This window comes from Camelus ferus, chromosome 35, assembly GCF_009834535.1.
Source record: "Camelus ferus isolate YT-003-E chromosome 35, BCGSAC_Cfer_1.0, whole genome shotgun sequence".
Taxonomy (NCBI): Eukaryota; Metazoa; Chordata; class Mammalia; order Artiodactyla; family Camelidae; genus Camelus; species Camelus ferus.
The window spans coordinates 14,511,520-14,530,477 of NC_045730.1; the positions used below are offsets into that span (position 1 = coordinate 14,511,520).

An 18,958-nucleotide genomic window follows, 5' to 3' on the forward strand; every position below is an offset into this window, starting at 1 on the left:
GAAAGTTCTAATGAGTATGTCATATTTTAGACTTTTCTGTATAGCTTCGTTTTCTTAGCCTAGCATTTAAGACTAATCATGATCAGTGCCTAGCAACACTTCGTTCAGTCAGTGAGACTGCCTCTAAATGCAGAGTTTTATATTCAAGTTTGCTTTTTTATACCCTGCTCCTCCACCCTCAACTATCACTTCTCACTTCATTCAGGGTGTCTACAGAAATTCTGTGGCCTTTCAAACTTGATGCTGCCTTGGAAACGAGATAACTTGCTTACATTTATTTAACAAACATACCTTGAGTACCAAGTGTTGAAAAGCACCATGCTAAACAGTGCAGACATACAAATATCACCAGGAATACGAAGACAAATAAGCAAACAGCCTCTCTGCATATCTGATGTGGGGTTAATACCAAAAATACATAAGGAACTCCTACAACTCAGCTGCAAAAAACCAAATAACCTGCAAAACAAAGCCAAACCCCAAAAGAAAAAAATATGGGCTAGAGACTTAGACATTTCTTTAAAGAAACACATACGAATGGCAACAGTGTATGAAAAGATGCTGAACATCACTGATAATCAAAGAGGTACAAACTGAAACTACAAGAAGGTATCATTCACACCTGTTAGGATAACCATTATCAAAAACACAAAAGATAAGCGTTGGCCAGGATGTGTAGAATTTGAATCCTTGTAAATTGTTGGTGGGAATGGAAAATGGAAATCCACCATGATTGGTGGTTCCTCAAAAAATTAAAAATAGAACCACCATATGATCCAGCAGTTTCACTTTTGGGTATTTAATCCAAAAGAATGAAATCAGGATCTCAAAGAGGTATCTGCACTCCGAGGATCATTGCAGCACTGTTCACAACAGCTAAGAAATTGAAAACAACCTAAATGTCTAGCAACTAATGAATGGATAAATTATGGTACATCTATACAATGGAGTATTATTCAGGATTAAAAAACAAAAAAGTCATATGATCTGTGGCATAGGTACGAACCTTGCTGACTTTATGCTAAGTGAAATATGCCAGTCACAGAATGAGAAAAGCTGCGTGACTCCACTCACATGAGGTATCTGAAAATCATCAAACTCATAGAAGCAGAGAGTAGAATGTTGGTTGCCAGGAGCTGGGAGGAGGAGGAAATAGGGGGCTGCTATTCAATAGATAAAAAGTTTCAGTTACGGAAGATGAATAAGTTCTAGAAATCTGCTGTAAAACTTTGTTTTAATAGTTAATACCATACTTAAAAACTCATCATAAGGGTAGATTTCATGTTAAATGGTCTTACTACAATTAAAAAAAATTTATCCCCCCCCCCCAGAAAAAAGAGAAACAAACCAGTAGATGATAAAAGTAGAACGTGGTAAGCGTTACAAAGTCAAAATGCTCAGAGGGCAAGCTGGTCTCCCTTAGCTGTGAGAATCAGGAAGGGAGGGCCTACAAGGTGGGAGTTGAGGAACTGGACAAATACAGATGGGAAGGATCTAGGTCTTCAGGCACAAGGAGTAGCATGAACAAAGAAATGAAAGCAAGCAGCGTAATTTTGTTCCAGCATAGGTTCATGATGGCTGAAAAAATAAGCTAGGATGAAATTATGTAGGGTCCTTGAGTCAGTAAGGTGTAGAATCTATAGTTTAAAAAAATTAAAGAAAAAAAGAACTTTTTTACACAAATGTTAGAATATCTAAAATTAAAAAAAAAATAGATGTGGTTATCTCACTTAGAGGTTAAAGGTACATACAATCTGAGACATGAACTTTGTGAAATCTGTTTTTGAAATGAGGAATTTTTTTTCATATTATTATTATTATCTTCTTTCTTTCTACATTATTTCAAACCAGGTGAACAATTTCATAAAACGTGAAAAAAGCAAGGAAGTGTTCAATGCTGAAGGACCCAGGCCTGGGGCGAGGGCATGAGGGGTCAGCAGGCAGCGGCGGTTCCTAGGTTAGCACTAAGGAGCTACATTTAGGTTAATGGAGCCAGGGCCCAGGGCCGCGGGGGCAGGACCTCAGTGACATTGGCAGTTGTCTGGAACAGCCCTTGGAACCCAATTCTGTGGAGGGCAGGGCACCGCCCACAAAGGGGGCAACCAGCAGAGGGATGGGTGTAAACACACAAGACACATTCAAGGCACAGAATCACTGGAAAGGGGTTGGGTGGGCACTGGTCAGGATTGGACAGTTTTAAATAGTTTTTCTCTAAGAAGTTTTCTAGGTTTGCAGTTTTTTTTTTTCTCTTGACTTTCATTTTTTTAAAAAGCTATAAGAATTAGCAGGTGGACTGTGGTCTCCAGGAATGGTGGCGTTTCACGCTTCTTGTGCTTTTTCCTTTGGGGCCTCCGAGCGGCTGAGGGGGGCAGGTGGGCGGGCAGGAAGCTCCGTGTAAACATCTGGACTGGGGCTGGGTCAGGGGCTGGTGTTGGGTGAAGCTAGGGGTCCCAGGCCGGAGAATTGAGTGCCCGTCCAAACACAGGCCTTGGGAAACTCAGTATGTGCTCCCCTCCCCCATTACAGAACAAGATGATGGTTAAAACCATAAGAGATGACAGGAGAGGGTACCCATGGCCCTTCCCTGCACCTGGGACAAGGGCGGGCTTCAAACACAGAGGCCTGTGGCAACCCCTTCCCCCAGTCTCTGGAGCTGAGGGAAGGGACAGGGGAGCCAAGCACATAGAGTGGAAAGAGGAGGAAAAGCGGCCAGGGGGACAGGCGGGGAGCGTGGTCCTCTTGCCCCCATCTTCCTCAGGGGGTGGGGGGAGCAGAGTTGGCGGTGGCCTGTCCTGCCAGGCCCCGCTGCCCCTCATTAGAGGCCACAGTCCTTCAGGTTGTTCTTGATGATGATGTCGGTGACAGCGTTGAACACGAACTGCACCTTCTTGGTGTCGGTGGCTCACGTGAAGTGCGTGTAAATCTCCTTGGTGTCCTTGCGCTTGTTCAGGTCCTCAAACTTAACTCTGGATGTAGCTGGCTGCCTCGTCGTACTTGTTGGCCCCTGTATACTCAGGAAAGCAGATGGTCAGGGGGCTGTGTGTGATCTTCTCCTCGAACAGGTCCTTCTTGTTGAGGAAGAGGATGATGGACGTGTCCGTGAACCACTTGTTGCAGATACTGTCGAACAGCTTCATGCTCTCGTGCATGCGGTTCATCTCCTCGTCCTCAGCTAGCACCAGGTCATAGGCGCTCAAGGCTACGCAGAAGATGATGGCTGGGACGCCCGCAAAGCGGCGAATCCACTTCTTCCGCTCGGACTGCTTACCACCCACATCAAACATCTTGAAGTGCAGGTCTTTGAGGGTGAAGTGTGTCTCCAGGATGCCCGTGGTCTTCACGCGGGTCTGAAGCACATCCTGCTGCGTGGGGGTGTAGTCACTTTGTGCAGTGCGCTCCAGGTCATTCAGGTAGTAGGCAGCAGTCTTTGAGCTGGTACTCCCGCGAGCGGCCAAAGCAGGCCTGCACACCACGGTCAGCCCAGAGCCTCCGGATGACACAGGACAGGTCCTCAGGGAGCACACCCTGCTCCTCAGACATGCAAGACAGTGCAAACAGCTGCCTGGCGTCATCCGCTCGGGAGGAGTCAGCAAAGTCAATCTGCAGATTGCCCGTGGCTTTGACGATGACCATCATGAACTGGATGGTATTGCTGTAGACGACTGTCCGGTACTGCAGGCATTCCTCCTCTGAATAGCCATCTTCATGGATGATCTTCATCTGCTTTACAGTGGTGCTCTTCCCTGACTCCCCAGCACCCAGCAGCAGCAACTTCACCTCCCGAGCCTGCCTTCCCGCAGGTTCTTGTCCATCACCTTGGGGCGCTCGGCCACCGCCTTATCCTAGGCGCTCACGGTGCAGCCCGTCCCGCCGTCCGCCGGCCCGGCCCCCACACGGCCCCAGCCCGGCTCGGCCTGCCGACCCACTCCGCTCCCGCCGCCGGCCCTGTACGGGTAGCTCTCCAGTCGGCAGTTCCGAGCGTCTCATATTATTATTATTATTTAGAAACCTGCATGTGTTTTGAATATTAGAAGGCTTTCCTTTCTCTTCTTTATTGGTTATGCCTTTTGGGGGGGTAATTAGGTTTTTTTTTTAATGGAGGTGCTGGGGATTGAACCTAGGACTTCAGTGCATGCTAAGCATGTCCTCTACTACTGAGCTATACCCTCCCCCCACCACCACAGCGTGAGGATCTATTTTTAAAACCCACTTAGTGGTTGTTTGTTGCATTCCTAGGAAGTCAGGTTGCTACAGAGTTGTCATATAGCTGGGTCAGCCAGATTTAGCAAACAGAAACACAAGATGCCCAGTTAAATTTAAATTTCAGATATAAAACATAACTTTTAAGTATAAGTATAGTCCAAATACTATATGAAACACACTAGAAATGATTATTTATTTGAAACTCAAAGTTAACTAAGAGTCCTGCATTTTATCTGACAACTTAGTTCCAGCTAATTTAATGTATTTTTACAAGTAATAAAATTCGGAGAACATAAACATTTCTGATCTTTCCTCACATATATGCTGATAAACCAAATACTTTCCATATTTGTACAGCACTGAGCAACTTAATCATAATTCATATCAATTACTTAAAAATACTAAAATTTCAAAATGAATTCTTCATCTGTGGAGTTCAGATTTTCATTGTCTATGTATCATGAGTTTATCAACTTTCAATTAACTACACCTGGATAGACTGCAATACTGATTTCTATCAGAACAAAGAAGAATGTGGATTTCTGATTTATAAAAGCTGACTCTATTTTAATCCCATGAAAGGAAGAAAACATTAAAATAAAAATAATCATCAAATAAACATACGAAAGCAATATATGTACAATACATACAAAAACAGGGTATACAAATAGAGAAGGACTCATTTAAGACAGAAAGGAGGCCAATGGAAGACTGAACTATAGGAAAACAAAGTCAAAGCAAACCTCAGCTCAAAATATAGGCAATGGTAAAGGATGAAGACACATGGCAGGTTAATAAGGGCCAGACCACAAAAGGATCTGAGAGCCCTGCTAAGAAGTTCGGATTTTATTTAAGTGCATACAGAAGCCAGCCATCAAATGATTTTAAGTGAGAGAATATCTGATTTAGTTTTTAAAATGCCATGCTACTCACTAGGAAGGACCAACGGTGTGGGCAAGAATGATTTTGGTGACTAGTTCTATTGCAGTTTTATTTGTATTCTACTACAGAAGCAAGAGCTAGGTTTAACAGCTGGGGTGGAATAATGCACATGAATTCAGAAATTACATGACCTATATGATCAACAATATGTACTTTCAATTAGGAATATTAAAAACAATCTAGATGGGAAGACCTAATATTGTAAAGATGTCACTTCTCTAAAATAATACACAAATGTAATTACTGTAACTTCAATCAGAATCTTCAGAGATGTTTTTAAAAACAGAACTTAAAAGCTGAAAATAAAGGTCAACTGGAATGGAGAGTGTGGAAATGACTATGATAAATCTGAAAATGTACAATGTTAGGAAACATGCTAATAAATATCGAAGTATACTATGTAACTATGAAACAGTATAGTCTTGACATAAGAACTCACAAAGAGATCAGTGGAAAAGAAGACTCCAAAAAATGACTCAGGTGTGGGAAAATGTGTCATTTGATGAAGTATGTGCTTCACATCGGTGGAGAATTGACTAGAATTAGGATATTAGGTACTTCTTTGGGAAAAAAAGGAAAAAGGTAGATCCCTACCGCACACCACTCATAAATAAATAATCCAGACGGGTTAAAGAGCTAAACATAAAAAAAAATAAAGCCTACAAAAGCATCTGAAGAAAATACTAGAGAATATTAGTTTTAACCTGGGGCAAGAGAAACATAAAACAAATACAAGAAAAAATTTTAAAAGCAAAACAGAAGTCATAATAGAAAAGAACAGAGGATTAATTTCATAAAAATGAAAAGCTCTGGTATGTAAAAGATAACCAGTGGCAAAGTTAATGGAGACAGAAAAGGCTGAGAGAAAATACTTACAACACAGATTTAACATACAAAGAACTAAAAATTTATAAAGCACTCCTAGAAACTGTAAATAAAGGAAAAATAACCTCTCTGCTGAAAATGCCAAAAGAGAGGAAGAGACAATTCCCAGAAGAAATGTTAAAAGTTGACAAATGTATGAAAAAATGATTAAGTGCAGGCTCACCAGGAATCAGAAAAACGTGAATTTAATTAGGCTATTAATTGTCAATAAACTGACAAAATATTAAAAGATGGAAGGTTCTGACTGTTGGTCAGGATGCAGAAAAACAGGAACTCTCTTCCATGTTGGAAGCGTGAGTTTATATCTTTCTAGTTGGTAAAGCAAATTTCAGAAAGTAATTTGGCATTATTTGTCAAAGTTTAACAGGTGTTTCTCAGAAGGTTAAATAAATACAGAGTTACCATATGACCCAGGATTTTTACTCCTAGGAAGATACTAAAGAAAAACAAAAATATATCCTCACAAAAATTTGCACATAAATGTTCCTAACCACATGACTCATTACGGCCAAGTGGAAACAAGCCAAATGTCCATCAACTGACAAATGAATAAGGAAAATGTGGTATAAACCACACAATCAAATATTGTTCAGTAAAACGGACTGAAATGTGGGTACATGCTAAAACATGGATGAACCATTATGCTAAGTGAAATAAGCCGGTACAGAAGATCAGATGTTACACGATTTTATTTACAAGAAATGTCCAGAATGGGCAAACCTATAGAGGCAGAAAGTAGCTTACTGGTTGCTAACGGCTGAAAGGGACTGACTACTAGTCAGTACAAGGGTTCTCTTGGAGGTGAAAAAACTTATCTAAAATTGATGTGGTGATGGCTTCACAACTCTTAAGAACATACTAAAAACCACTGACTTGTACATTTTAAATAGGAGATTCATACGGTATGTGAATTATATCTCAAAAAAAAAGCTATTATTAAAAAAAAAAAAAGACCAGAAGCCTACATTTTTAACACACATGCTAACTTTCAGGAATCTATCCTACAGGAAAACTTGACTATGAACAGAAAGACATATACAAAAAATGTTCACTGTAGAATCAGTTGCAATGGTAACCATCTAAATGTTTGAAAATGGTAACCATCTAAATGTTCATCAAAAATAAACTAAGAGCAAAAGACAAACTGAGGAAAAATATGTTTATTACATATATAACAGATTAAGCACTGCTGTCCTTTATATAAAGAAGAGAAAACTGTCTTATTTATCTTTCACTGAACCTTCTTGGCCTTTCCTGCATAACACACAATACACATTTTCTTTCCCACTGCCAGACTGATGACTATCACTAGAAAAAGACCAGACTGTAAGTTTTGCTGGTTGGATCCACTGTAAATAATTCTATGTAACCTCATCTCAGCTCTTCATTCTGATTGCACATTTAAAAATTTCTCTCATAATTCATTTTGATATTCCTTCTTAAAGCAGTTGATTCAAACCCTTTCTATCCTTTATATGCTTCTAACTTTATCTGCGTCCCTTTATTTTCAGCAACTTCAAAATCCCAAGAGTTCTCCCAATTTAAATCTTTCAGATCTGAAAAATGACTTTTTCTTTTTTCAACACCTCCCCCCCCCCCCCCCCCCAGTTTTAAAAGAATGGCGCATCTTTGCAAGGTCATTCTTGTTCTTGACTCCTTTTATTGTCTCTTCTATTAAAAGTGGTTCCCTAATGATTCAGGTGACTTCTGTTCCTTAAAACAAAACCTATGTGTACCATCCCTTGGCCTTATTATGACCAGGCAATGAACTCCTCTCTTTCAATTCTTTCCTACATTTCCTTGCCTACATTAATTAAAATATTTACCCCCTATGATACAGTTTCTATCTCAATTGCTCTTTTAAAGGAAAGACCTTGCTAAGTGCTAATTTCATTACCTATTCTTAGCCTTCATTCTCACTGAATGAGAGATACAACATGGCTCATTTACTAACTCTACCACAGACAAGAATCTTTGGATTAAATTCTGAATCTCAGCATCTCTCTATAAAAGAGGCAAATAACTACCTCTCAGGGCTACTGTGAAATTTAATTATATAAACTTCTTTCACATCATCTCACTTATTATTACCACACTCAAGACTCTTTAAGTGGACTGTAAGAGGCAGTATGTCAAGATGATTAAGTAAGTATTCTGGTTGTACAGAACCAGACCACTGTGGTTCATCAAATCACAGCTCTGCTATTTACAAATGAGCTTTATCTCTCTTGGGAAGTGTACACAGAATTTCATGTGTGCCAGGTCCAAGGGCCGAGACAATGATTTCTTAGGAACTTGGGCCAGGCCTGCCTGCTGGTTTTGGAAGGTCTCCTGAGGATGTAGAGGATGGCTGCAATTCACCCAGGGGACAAAAAAGCTGGTGGTGGACTTTCCGGGAGTGTTCATCTACATGAGCTTTCCTGGAGGCTGACATCTTGACTGTATCATTGGCACCAAGACCCGGCACCAAGACCCAGCCCCACCCAACAGCTTGTAGGGAAGCCTCAGACCAAACAACACACAGGGTGGGAACACAGCCCCACCCATCAGCAGAATCCCTGAGCCACAAATGCCTTTAGACGCGGCCCTACCCACCAGAGGTCCAGGACCAAGTTTCACCAGGCAGTGGGCAGGCACTGACTTTTCCTGCCAGGAAACCTACATAAGCCTCTAGTCCAGCCTCATCCACCTGGGCACATACCAGAAATAAGAAAACAACAATCCCAAAGCCTGTGGAAGGAATCCACAAACACAGGCCAGACTCTACACTGGGACCACCTGGACCCTGGCCCTTGGGTGACAAGAGAGGAGTGTCCTGCTGGGACGCATAGGACGTCTCCCACAGAGGGCCACTTCTCCAAGGTCGATAAATGTAACCTACCTAAAAATACAAATTGAAAGACAGACAATATGAGGAGGCAGAGGAATATCTCCCAGGTGAAGACACAAGATAAAATCCCAGAAGAAGAAGTAAGTGATGAGGAGATAGGCAATTTATCTGAGAAAGAGTTTGAAGTAATGATGGCAAAGATGTTCACCTAGGGGTAATTTTAAAATTATCACGTCCAGGCCCCACTACCTAGAAATTCTAATTTGTTTATTTATTCTCAGCTGGGGCCTGAACATTAACTTACTTTTAAATTCCCTAAGTGATGATGTATAGCAGGGATTAAGACATATGGCTCTAATAAGACTGATCTTTCTCCATCCCTAGACACAACCTGTATTCCTTCCCCCTCACTCATCCTATCTGGCCAATTAAAATGTTAACTCCTACTTAACGGCTATCCACTTACCCCAAGGCAAGCACAGTGGGAAAGGTTTTCTCCATCCCCTGAACTTCTATAATACTTTATTATTTCAAAACACTTCACTCAGTTTGTATTATAGTTATTTGCATGCATGTTCTTGTCTCCCTCTTCTGAGGGAAAGCCAAGTTCTTACCATCGGCCAGTTGAGACATTTTAGAAATTTGATCTTAACCCTTACAATCCAACATCCCTTTGAGGAAGGCATTACCCCCATATTTTATAAATAAGGAAACTGAAGCCAGGAGAAGTAAAGTGGCTTGCCTAAAGATTTGTAAAACTAGTAACATTATATTTTTCCTTTGTATATTATACATATCATAACCTCCTCTCATGTTATCAGACAGAAAAAAATATCCAATAAACGCTGAATGAATGTATAATTTTTAACTTTGGTGACTGAAAACAGATTCAAGTCAACGTTCCTAATGATTAAGGAAAAATACAAGGAATGTATCCTGCCTGTTTTCTTTTCCAAGACAATTATTTCAAAGTCACTGCTTAGTTTTGATATTTAAACTATACTTAAAAAGATCCAAGGCAAGGCAATAGCCTTGCAAGCTAATTTTTTTAAGAAACAGAAAAGGATGAATCTGTGCATGTCAAAAGCCTAAGCTTGGATAACTGACTACTATCCTATAAATGAAGTGCACAACACAACGAAAAGCCTATGGGAGGCTGGACGGGGAAAAGCCGAGGAGAGCTGAGAGACTGACGTACTTTTAACTGGCAGAGTTAAACACTTTCAGCTATCAATCAGAACGAGGACTCAAGACCAGGGAGGGCTCGAGGTGAGTACAGCTCAGTGGTAGAGTGCATGCTTAGCACGCATGAGGTCCTGGGTTCAATCCCCAGTACCTCCAATTTAAAAGAGCAAGATAACCTGAGGGGTGTTTTGGTCCCTGAATTTTACTGTTTATATTTTGACCTTTATCAGAAATCACCTAAACTAGGTTCTCATTCTAACCTCATCACTCAGTGAATAATTTTGCATTTATTTCTAATGTAGTAAGGCAGGGTAGCTCTTAAATTTCTTAAACAGTAAAATGCAGGGTTGGATTGTATTAAGGTGCTTTTTAATTCTGAAATTCTATCATTTTTACTGATTTTTTTCCCCTTAATCTTGTATCCTTTCATACTTCTGTTAATTAACTATACGTATTTCTAAAACTTGAGAAAACTTCAAATTTAGGAACAAGATCCACTCATTTAAATGGGAGCAAAAAGCAGTAACTATTATTTCCTCAATCACAATATTTGCTTGTCATCTGATGACAGTTTTGTCTAATTATATAAGAAAATGTAAATTTCCCTGTGAACCATAGGAGCCACGGTGCTTCCTGTCCTACACTACATACTTTAAGAGGAGGTACCTAGTAGTTATTCGATATAGGCTGAATGAGTGAATAAATGAATTGAGACCTGATCCACTAATAATATGTTAAAGGGAATTTTTTTCCAGAGCTATGTATCAGCTCTCCTTAACTAGATGAATTGGCCAAAGGTATTTCACTTCAACATCCGTGGCAACATATGAAGCTGCAGGAAAGAAATAACTGAGACCAAAAATGGAGCTGATGATGGTTTAAAATCCTCAGACAATATTATATTTGCCCAGCATTTTAAAGGAAATTATAAACATGAAAAGTAATCCAGGGAAAACCCACTAGACTTTTTAAGCAAATATTTCAAATCACAACACTTTTAATTCTCCTCAATTTTAAGCAAAATGCAATAGTGCTCCAGACTTACAGATACCACTGGATAATACAGACTAACTTTACATATATTAAGAGATCTATCTATTACTTTTTCTAAAGAAGTTAGTCCTATAACCTAATTTTATAGGAAACTAGGGAACACTAAAGGCTTGAGAAGTTAGGAACTTGACTGAAGCCATACACTTGGTATCTGAACCCAAGTTTGTCTGCCTCCAAAGTCTATGCTCCTCACATTACAGCCCCTTGAAAACTGGGAGGGAATCATCTTCTATTATAAAGAGTGAGGGAGTCTTCTATGATAAAGCATTTATCTTAACCCCTAAGTACTGCAGAGCCGTCAAACAGATGAAGAACAACTGCATCCTAGTGAAATATTAATTATAAAGGAGATAAACCCAACCAAGAATATACTTACGCATTCCTGAGCACTCTCTGTCACCATCCCAGACATTAGAAACAGCATGTCCCGTCAGTAGGAGGTTAATTAAACTTTGGCTATTAATAAAAATTAAAAAGCAATTAAAATATGAATATACTCATTTTCAAATCAAATGATTCCTATAAGGCATAAAGTGATGATTTTTTACATTAAACTGTTGTTTAAAAACTAGAAAAACCTTAGAGTTCTCATTTTACACAGTTCACCAAACAAGCACCTTGCTAAATGAATCACTTATTTTATCACCACAACGGTATCTATTGTTCCAAATATTCATATAAATTTAACAACTTTATCCAAAATGTCAAATTTAAATGGATAAAAAAATAAGCAATAACTTATTTTAGACTGATACTTTACTTAACATCTATAATCATCTTAAAAATACATATATAATTGTTATTATTTGGTGTTTGATGGAAGATATGTGAATTTTAACCTCTGAGGCAGAAAGATCTAAAGGGAAGGACTCATGTTAATAATCGTTCACTGTCTTACCAATTTTAGTAGAAATCGCTATAAAAAGCTTGAGAGGGGAGGTAGTCTCAGAGAAAAATAAAGAAAAAAATTTTTCTCCCAGGCAGGAAAGCATTTACAAATAGGTAAGGGTATACTGATTTTTAAGTCAAAATGAGTACATTTCATCTATTAAAAAATTTCATAAATGGAATATCAAGCAGAATTTGTTAAAATGCCCCCACTGTGATCTTAAAACAAAATACTTGCTACAATAAACACAATGCACGCATAAACCTAAAGTGGAAATTAACACTTCATACCTGAAGCAAGCAAAGCATAAAGCACAAGACTGCTCAAATTGATAGACTTCATGGTGTCAACACTGACAAACAAAATTACCTGACTCAGTGGTGTTTTATCTTAAGCCAAGTTCCTAAAAACAAAAGTCCACATAAAGAAATAATAGATTTTAATTACCTGCCATGTCCATAGACAGGATCTATCAAAGGTTCACTTGAATCTTCAATTTCATTTTTTATGTTTTCAATGCCCTAAAGAAACCAAGAATTCATTGGTTTATTTTGAGAACTAAAAATTATGGTAGTTTTCAAACTAACCAGTTTATACTATGAATTAATAAAACACAATTATTTAAGTAACTTTTCTCCCAAAGAATTACCCAGATTTGAAATGGAGGTGCAACTAAGATAATGTGAGAAGTAGTTCCTCTAAGAATCTTTTATTTTTTTCCATGGGCTGTATGTAAGAACACAGGTAACAGATCCAATGTCAGCATGTTGGTTAAAGGAGTAGAGAGACAGAATGCTTAAGTTTCAAGAGGAAAGAAGAGAAAACTATTTTATCTGAAAGTTAATACTCATTTAACTTCAGGTGAAATTAAATCTGAACCTACTATATCTGCTAAGGCATCAAATGCATTTTCTTAGGCCATTAAAAGAATTTACTGGAACTAAATACATACACACATGAGAGTTGATAAGAATATAAATTTAAATACCTAAAAGGTATATTTGGTACATAAGAAAATGGAAGGTTTATTGGTAATTCGAATGTGCACTGACAAAATAAAATGTAAGCTAGGAGGGCAGGAAGATTCTTATTTCCTTGAAAGGCAATTTTCTGGTATTTTCAATCCCCTAGAAGAGCACCCAAATCCCTTAAGGTCTAGATACTGGATAAGCACAAGAAGACCTAGGCATTTGTAACTCCATCAATTCCAAAATCACAAAAGATAAACTGCCATTCATTGTGCTATTCACCTAACTTTAACCACTGGTTCTGATTATGGCCATTTCTAAGAACTAAAGAGATGATAATAATCAAAATATTAATGATTGCATAAATATTGTAAGAGAATACAAACAAGTGTGAGACCTTGCACTGGCCTTCCCTGTAAACACCTATACAAAGCAGACTATGATTAAGCCATAATGAATAATATGAACAAGTGACATAATCACTGGGGAGAGAGGGGACATCATCTCAAAGATGAATAACCAGCTCAGAGGAGAACTACAAGACCTGATGGTTTTACTGGCCGTAAAGGACAAGAGTCAGAGGAGGTATCAAAAGTTCTGAGCACAAAAAACTGGGAGAATAATGAACTCATAAGAAACCAGTCATCCTAGAAACCTCCATCACTGCCATTCCCCACGGCCAGCCAACCACCAAGCACTTTCGGTTCTTAGTCTTAAATATTCTAAATTAAAACATTTTTTTCCCTAAGTTTAAAACATGCTTCTAAATATGTTCTTTTTCTCTTCTATTCCCATGGTCATTGCTCTAGCTTAGGCTAACTTATTTCAGTAACTACTTTTCCAGTTTTCCTGACTCTAGCCATACTCTCCACACCAACTCCCTCTAGGCACAACTCTTAACCCAATTAAAAAACTTTTTTTATCAACAAAAAGATCTTGTTACTCCATTGTTCACAATTTTGGTTTTGTTCCTGTTTTGGCCACGTGAAATCTAAAGTATTCTGGGTACAGTGCATAAGGATCTTCATATTCTGAGCCTTTTCTACGTAAGTGCCCAGTCTCATCTTCCACAGCTGCCTTTCTGGTATATAATGCTGCAGTAATAATAGTAAATTATAGTTTCCCAGATGTGTGTTATATCTCCAATTGATTATGCCTTTATACTTGCTACTCCCATGGCTTGGAACATCTTCCCACAGCTATTCTGTCTGGAAAATGTGTCCTTATCCATCAAATAACTGCTCCTATATCCAATTGATTATGCCTTTATACTTGCTACTCCCATGGCTTGGAACATCTTCCCACAGCTATTCTGTCTGGAAAATGTGTCCTTATCCATCAAATGACTGCTCCTATATAAGGTCTACCCTTGATTCCACCAAATAAACTTAGGCACACCTTCTCGTATTTTCCCACCATGCTTTGTGCATGTAACAAACGTGAAAAAAACACTGCCATAACAAAAGTAACTACTAATGTGTCCATTTTTTGTTTTGTTTAAGACACTGAAGAGGAATGATTTTTAAAAATTGTATCTCACATTGTAAATCTAGTCCCTAGCCTAGAGTTAATGCTCAATAAACATTTGTCAAGTGAACAAAGTCTGATCAGACATGGTAAATATAGCAGGAAAACTGAGCCTTAACAGAAATGTGAGATTAGCACTTGAGGAAAAGGGTAGGACTGGAAGTGTACATGTTGGAATTAACCACATAAAGGTAAGCTGAGAGAATAAAAGAGGCAAATAACAAGTAAAGATGGAAATGATGTTATAAACAAAAAAGTAATTATGAGGCATTATAGAGAGAGAACCAGTACAGTGATTTATCAGATAGGTTAAGAAAGGGAGTGGGGGTTTAGAAGGAGCTTCCAGAAGGGTTTAAGGGGCCAAGTGCCAGACACTGCTAAGATCAAAGAAAATAAAATTCAGAAGAACTTACTGTACTTCATAATTAGAACATTATTGGTAATCTCTGCAGTCTAGAAGATCAGGGGTGAAAGTTGCAAAGTGGTTAAGTAACAAGCAAGTGGTAAGGAAAGAAGTTGATTCTTCATTATCAGCATAAGGGGTATTTATTTTGAGAAAAGAAACAAAATCAAGAATGAAATTTCTCTTCACAGCAGGAAAATACTAAACTCAAACTAATAAAAACCAGAAGAAGGATCTCCTTCAACAAACCTTTGTCAGTAACACAGAATATAGAAAAAGCAATACTCCAAATTTGTTTCCCCACATTGAATACTGGTCCAAGACAGCATCTTTCAATTCTGATAAACTTCTGAATGATCTCTTTCTGGGGGGAAAAAAGAATTAAGTATTAACACCATGATGACACTGACTACATTCATAAATGGGAAAAAATTTTAACTGTCTATTACATTAAAATGCATACATACAAACAGGAGATTTCTGTAAGTGTCTCAAATTTTTAAATACAAATTGAGCCATTAAAAGCAAAAGCTATTGCTGACAACTGTCACTGTATATAATAGATACCATTAAAATCAAATGTCTACTTGCTAAGGAATGTCTTCATCTCCTAGGTGAACTGTCTGGCATCAGTAACTTCTTCAATGATCATACAGTTAGTTATTTAAGGAATGAAGTGGCCCTCTTCTACGATATAGTTAGCAACCAAGAAAACTTGACTTTTGAAAGCCTGAAAATTATTTAACAAATATTTGAACACCAAAGATAAGGTGTACATTTGTGACTTCTTTGAAAACAAATTAATGTAATTCAAATCAAATTTGATTCAAATCAAAACAACCTATAATTCTATCAACGTAGCTATCTTTACCTTTTATTTTGTAACAAAAAATTTAAATACCCTAATAAAAATATGGCACTTTTCATGAGAATTACAGAAAGTATATTTTGGCAAACAATAAATAATAATGCAAACATTTATGCATATTTATACTACTAGAAATCTTTATATTCACTTGGAACAAAGAAACATTAATATAAACTGATTTTTCTATTATAATAATGAAAAAGCTTTTGTTATAAAAGGTGTATTTCAATAGTTAATTTAGGAATCAGAATATTCCTTTTTTTAAACTGAAATATAGTCAATTTAAAAATGTTGTGTTAATTTCTGGTGTTCAGCACAGTGATTCATGTATACATCTATATATATTCCTTTTCATATTCTTTTTCATTATAGGCTATTACAAGGTATTGAATATAGTTCTCTGTGTTATACAGTAGGAAATTGTTTATCAGAATCAGATTATTTAAAGTACACATTTATAAATTATTCTTTTCTTTAAATCTGAAAACAAATTAATCCTCAAGCATATAAATCTGAGTACCTCTCCACAGTATGAACAGACTTAAAATGGCAATGTTTCCACAAGGTAAGTATTTTAAATGTTCCAATGTTACTTACTGAATTAATGCATGAAATCGCTCAAAGCCAAGCTCTTCGACAGCCAAGGCAGCTATACATAAAAGACACTTTTCAGCACTACACATGGCAAATAAATGACACAAGATACACACAGCAGGCTGTAAATACTTTCGAGCAATCAAAAGTTTCCCTCTTTCCTTACTCCCTTAAAATTCTCACTTTACTTTCACCTTTAACATAAATTTATATTTGAACATCTTAGTTACCACGATTATAACTAAAATGGATTTAACACTGAGAATGTAGAAGGGTAATTAAACAATAAACATTTCTTTTCAATTCAGTTGTGCTAGGATAGTTTATAATATATGAGAAATTATTGACAATCATAGTGATTGACACATAACTGTAATGTGTCTTGCACTTTTAAATAATCTTTCAATTCACAGAGCCAAGTAAAATCCTCATAGTTAATCTTCCTGCTTTGTATTATAAAATCTTTAGGCCTAATGCCTCCTTAATCATTAAACAAATGTGTATAAAAAGGCAGAGCACTTTGAAAGTACACAGGTTCAACAACAGCTTTAAGTTTGTTTCCTCATTTATTCATGTAACTGTTGAGAAGTTTTCAGTAACTTATTTAGATTGTTTATTAATATGGTACAATTATAAATTTAAAAAAAAATCAAAGGAAATCAAAGAAAGCATTCAAATCAAAGGTAATGTCTATTTAGCACTTTTCTAAGTGCCAGGGCCCCTTCTAAACACTCTACAGGCCTTAACCTCATTTAATCCTCAAACAACTCTATTATCCCCATTTTATAGTAGAGGAATCTGAGGCACAGAGAAGAATCCTCTCAAGAGCATAAAGCAATAAACAGCAGAGCTAAGATTTGAACCCAGCTAGTCTTGGCTCCACAAAGATGAACTCTTTAAAGATATCATAACACGAATCAAAATGCCTACTTAATTTGTCACAATGAACAATTTCATATATATTTTATAAAGTAAATCTTTGTACTTTCAAATATTAATTCTCACTAGAGAATTGAAGAAACTGACTCAGTATGAATTAAAAATTAAAATTCTGATTTATAATTTAAAATGTCACATGATTCTAATGACTTCCAAAGTCCAGTTTTAATTTTCAAAAGTTTCAAATTACTTTTAAAATTCTGTAGAAGTCCAAATGGATTAATTTAAATAATCTTTTGATTTGTGTGGGAAACAAACTGAAATTGAACCTGAGTATTCACTACTGCAAACGTGTGCGTTACCGAAAGCCAAAACTAAACACACCACACAAGCCAATGAAATTAATGTTTGTACAGAATGTAATACTGACAAGGGGAAAAACACTTCACATTTAAAATTTCAGAATAAAATAAAAATTCTACATAACCTTTTCCAAATTGTACTAATTGCCCTGCAGTGCCTGAGTAACTAAATAATTTTTACTGGGTATTCACCATGAAAGCTGACATAAAGATAGTAATTTAGAGAAAAGAGGCAAGCAAAATAAAAAGCTTAGCAGGCAAGATGGTGGAAAAATATAAAACACAAGAAAAAGAACATAGCTGGGAATAAAGGAAAGAACAGGTAAAATAGATTGTTATATGGAATAAAAAATTTAAGTTAAGTTCATTTCATCTGTCAACATGTAAGGAAAATTCTCAACTTTTTAGTTACCAAAACTTTTCAAATTTATGCAATATTAAAAACAAATTTAAAATAGTTTTATTTCATGTCTATTTTTAAAATGAGGGAAAGTAAATTGGAATATGACTAAAATATGTGTTTTGAAGAGGAACTGAATATAATATGCCCACCTAAATCAGTTACTGACCAAAGTTAACACATGAGGCCATTTAACCTAGAGCAGTGAAACCTGTCACCACAGAAGTGGACAGCATATCCCACAGGGAGCACACAGTATACTAAGATACTAATAAAAAAAGTTACAGGAAAGATCTTACTATTTTCTAACATATTAATATGTACACTGGTTTTAAGTACATATTCTTTAAAATAACTTCTAACTATAACTAGTTCAACTGTTCCTACTAAAATTTTAACACCCTAAATAAAACTACCAAACAGGCTTATATGCATCCCAGTAAAACCTGGAAAATGTTTTAAAAACAATTTTAATGACATTTTTGACTATCAACTTTGTGAATATTTTTCACTTGTTTTCTTCAACTGTCATTATCAACTCTAAAATATAATAAATTCTCTTTGAAAGGCTATGTATAAAAGGTTTAAAAAGTAAATGTCATTTAACTACTTAAATTTTAAAAATTATTCCTTGCACATGTACTACTAGTAGAATTTGCCATTGTAACTGCAAAGGTAAGAGAGAGAAGACACTGACATCATAGAGACATTTCAGCTTAAGGGGACAATGTGCCTCACAGACAATCCTATATGGACAGCAAGACGGGTGGGTATCACAAGCAACTGAAATTTACTTCCTAGAACTTCAGTGTTTAATCTCTCTACAAACAATTTCTGCAGAGATGATAGTTAATGGAATGCATTACAGGTAGAATACAATAAGTCACTTATTCGACATAAGCATTTGGAACAACCAGTTATCAAAAGCCACCTACTAGCAAGATAATTCCTGAAAAGGAAACCAGAAAAG

The 18,958-nt window shown here is 36.9% G+C and overlaps 1 protein-coding gene and 1 pseudogene across 2 annotated transcripts in view; both read right to left on the minus strand.

Moving 5' to 3' along the window:
- MINDY3 (MINDY lysine 48 deubiquitinase 3) overlaps positions 1-18,958 on the minus strand; it is an 85,637-nt gene that overhangs the window by 46,992 nt on the left and 19,687 nt on the right. Inside the window, exons 5-8 of one of the 2 annotated variants that reach the window (XM_006180408.2) lie at positions 16,351-16,402; positions 15,135-15,249; positions 12,435-12,508; positions 11,475-11,554 (exon numbers count right to left, since the gene is read on the minus strand). In XM_006180408.2, coding sequence (XP_006180470.1) covers positions 11,475-11,554; positions 12,435-12,508; positions 15,135-15,249; positions 16,351-16,402 — 321 coding nt within the window. The remainder of the gene's footprint in view (positions 1-11,474; positions 11,555-12,434; positions 12,509-15,134; positions 15,250-16,350; positions 16,403-18,958) is intronic. The other variant, XM_032473847.1, reaches the window with a different exon arrangement.
- LOC116661550 overlaps positions 1,797-18,958 on the minus strand; it is a 29,586-nt pseudogene continuing 12,424 nt past the window's right edge.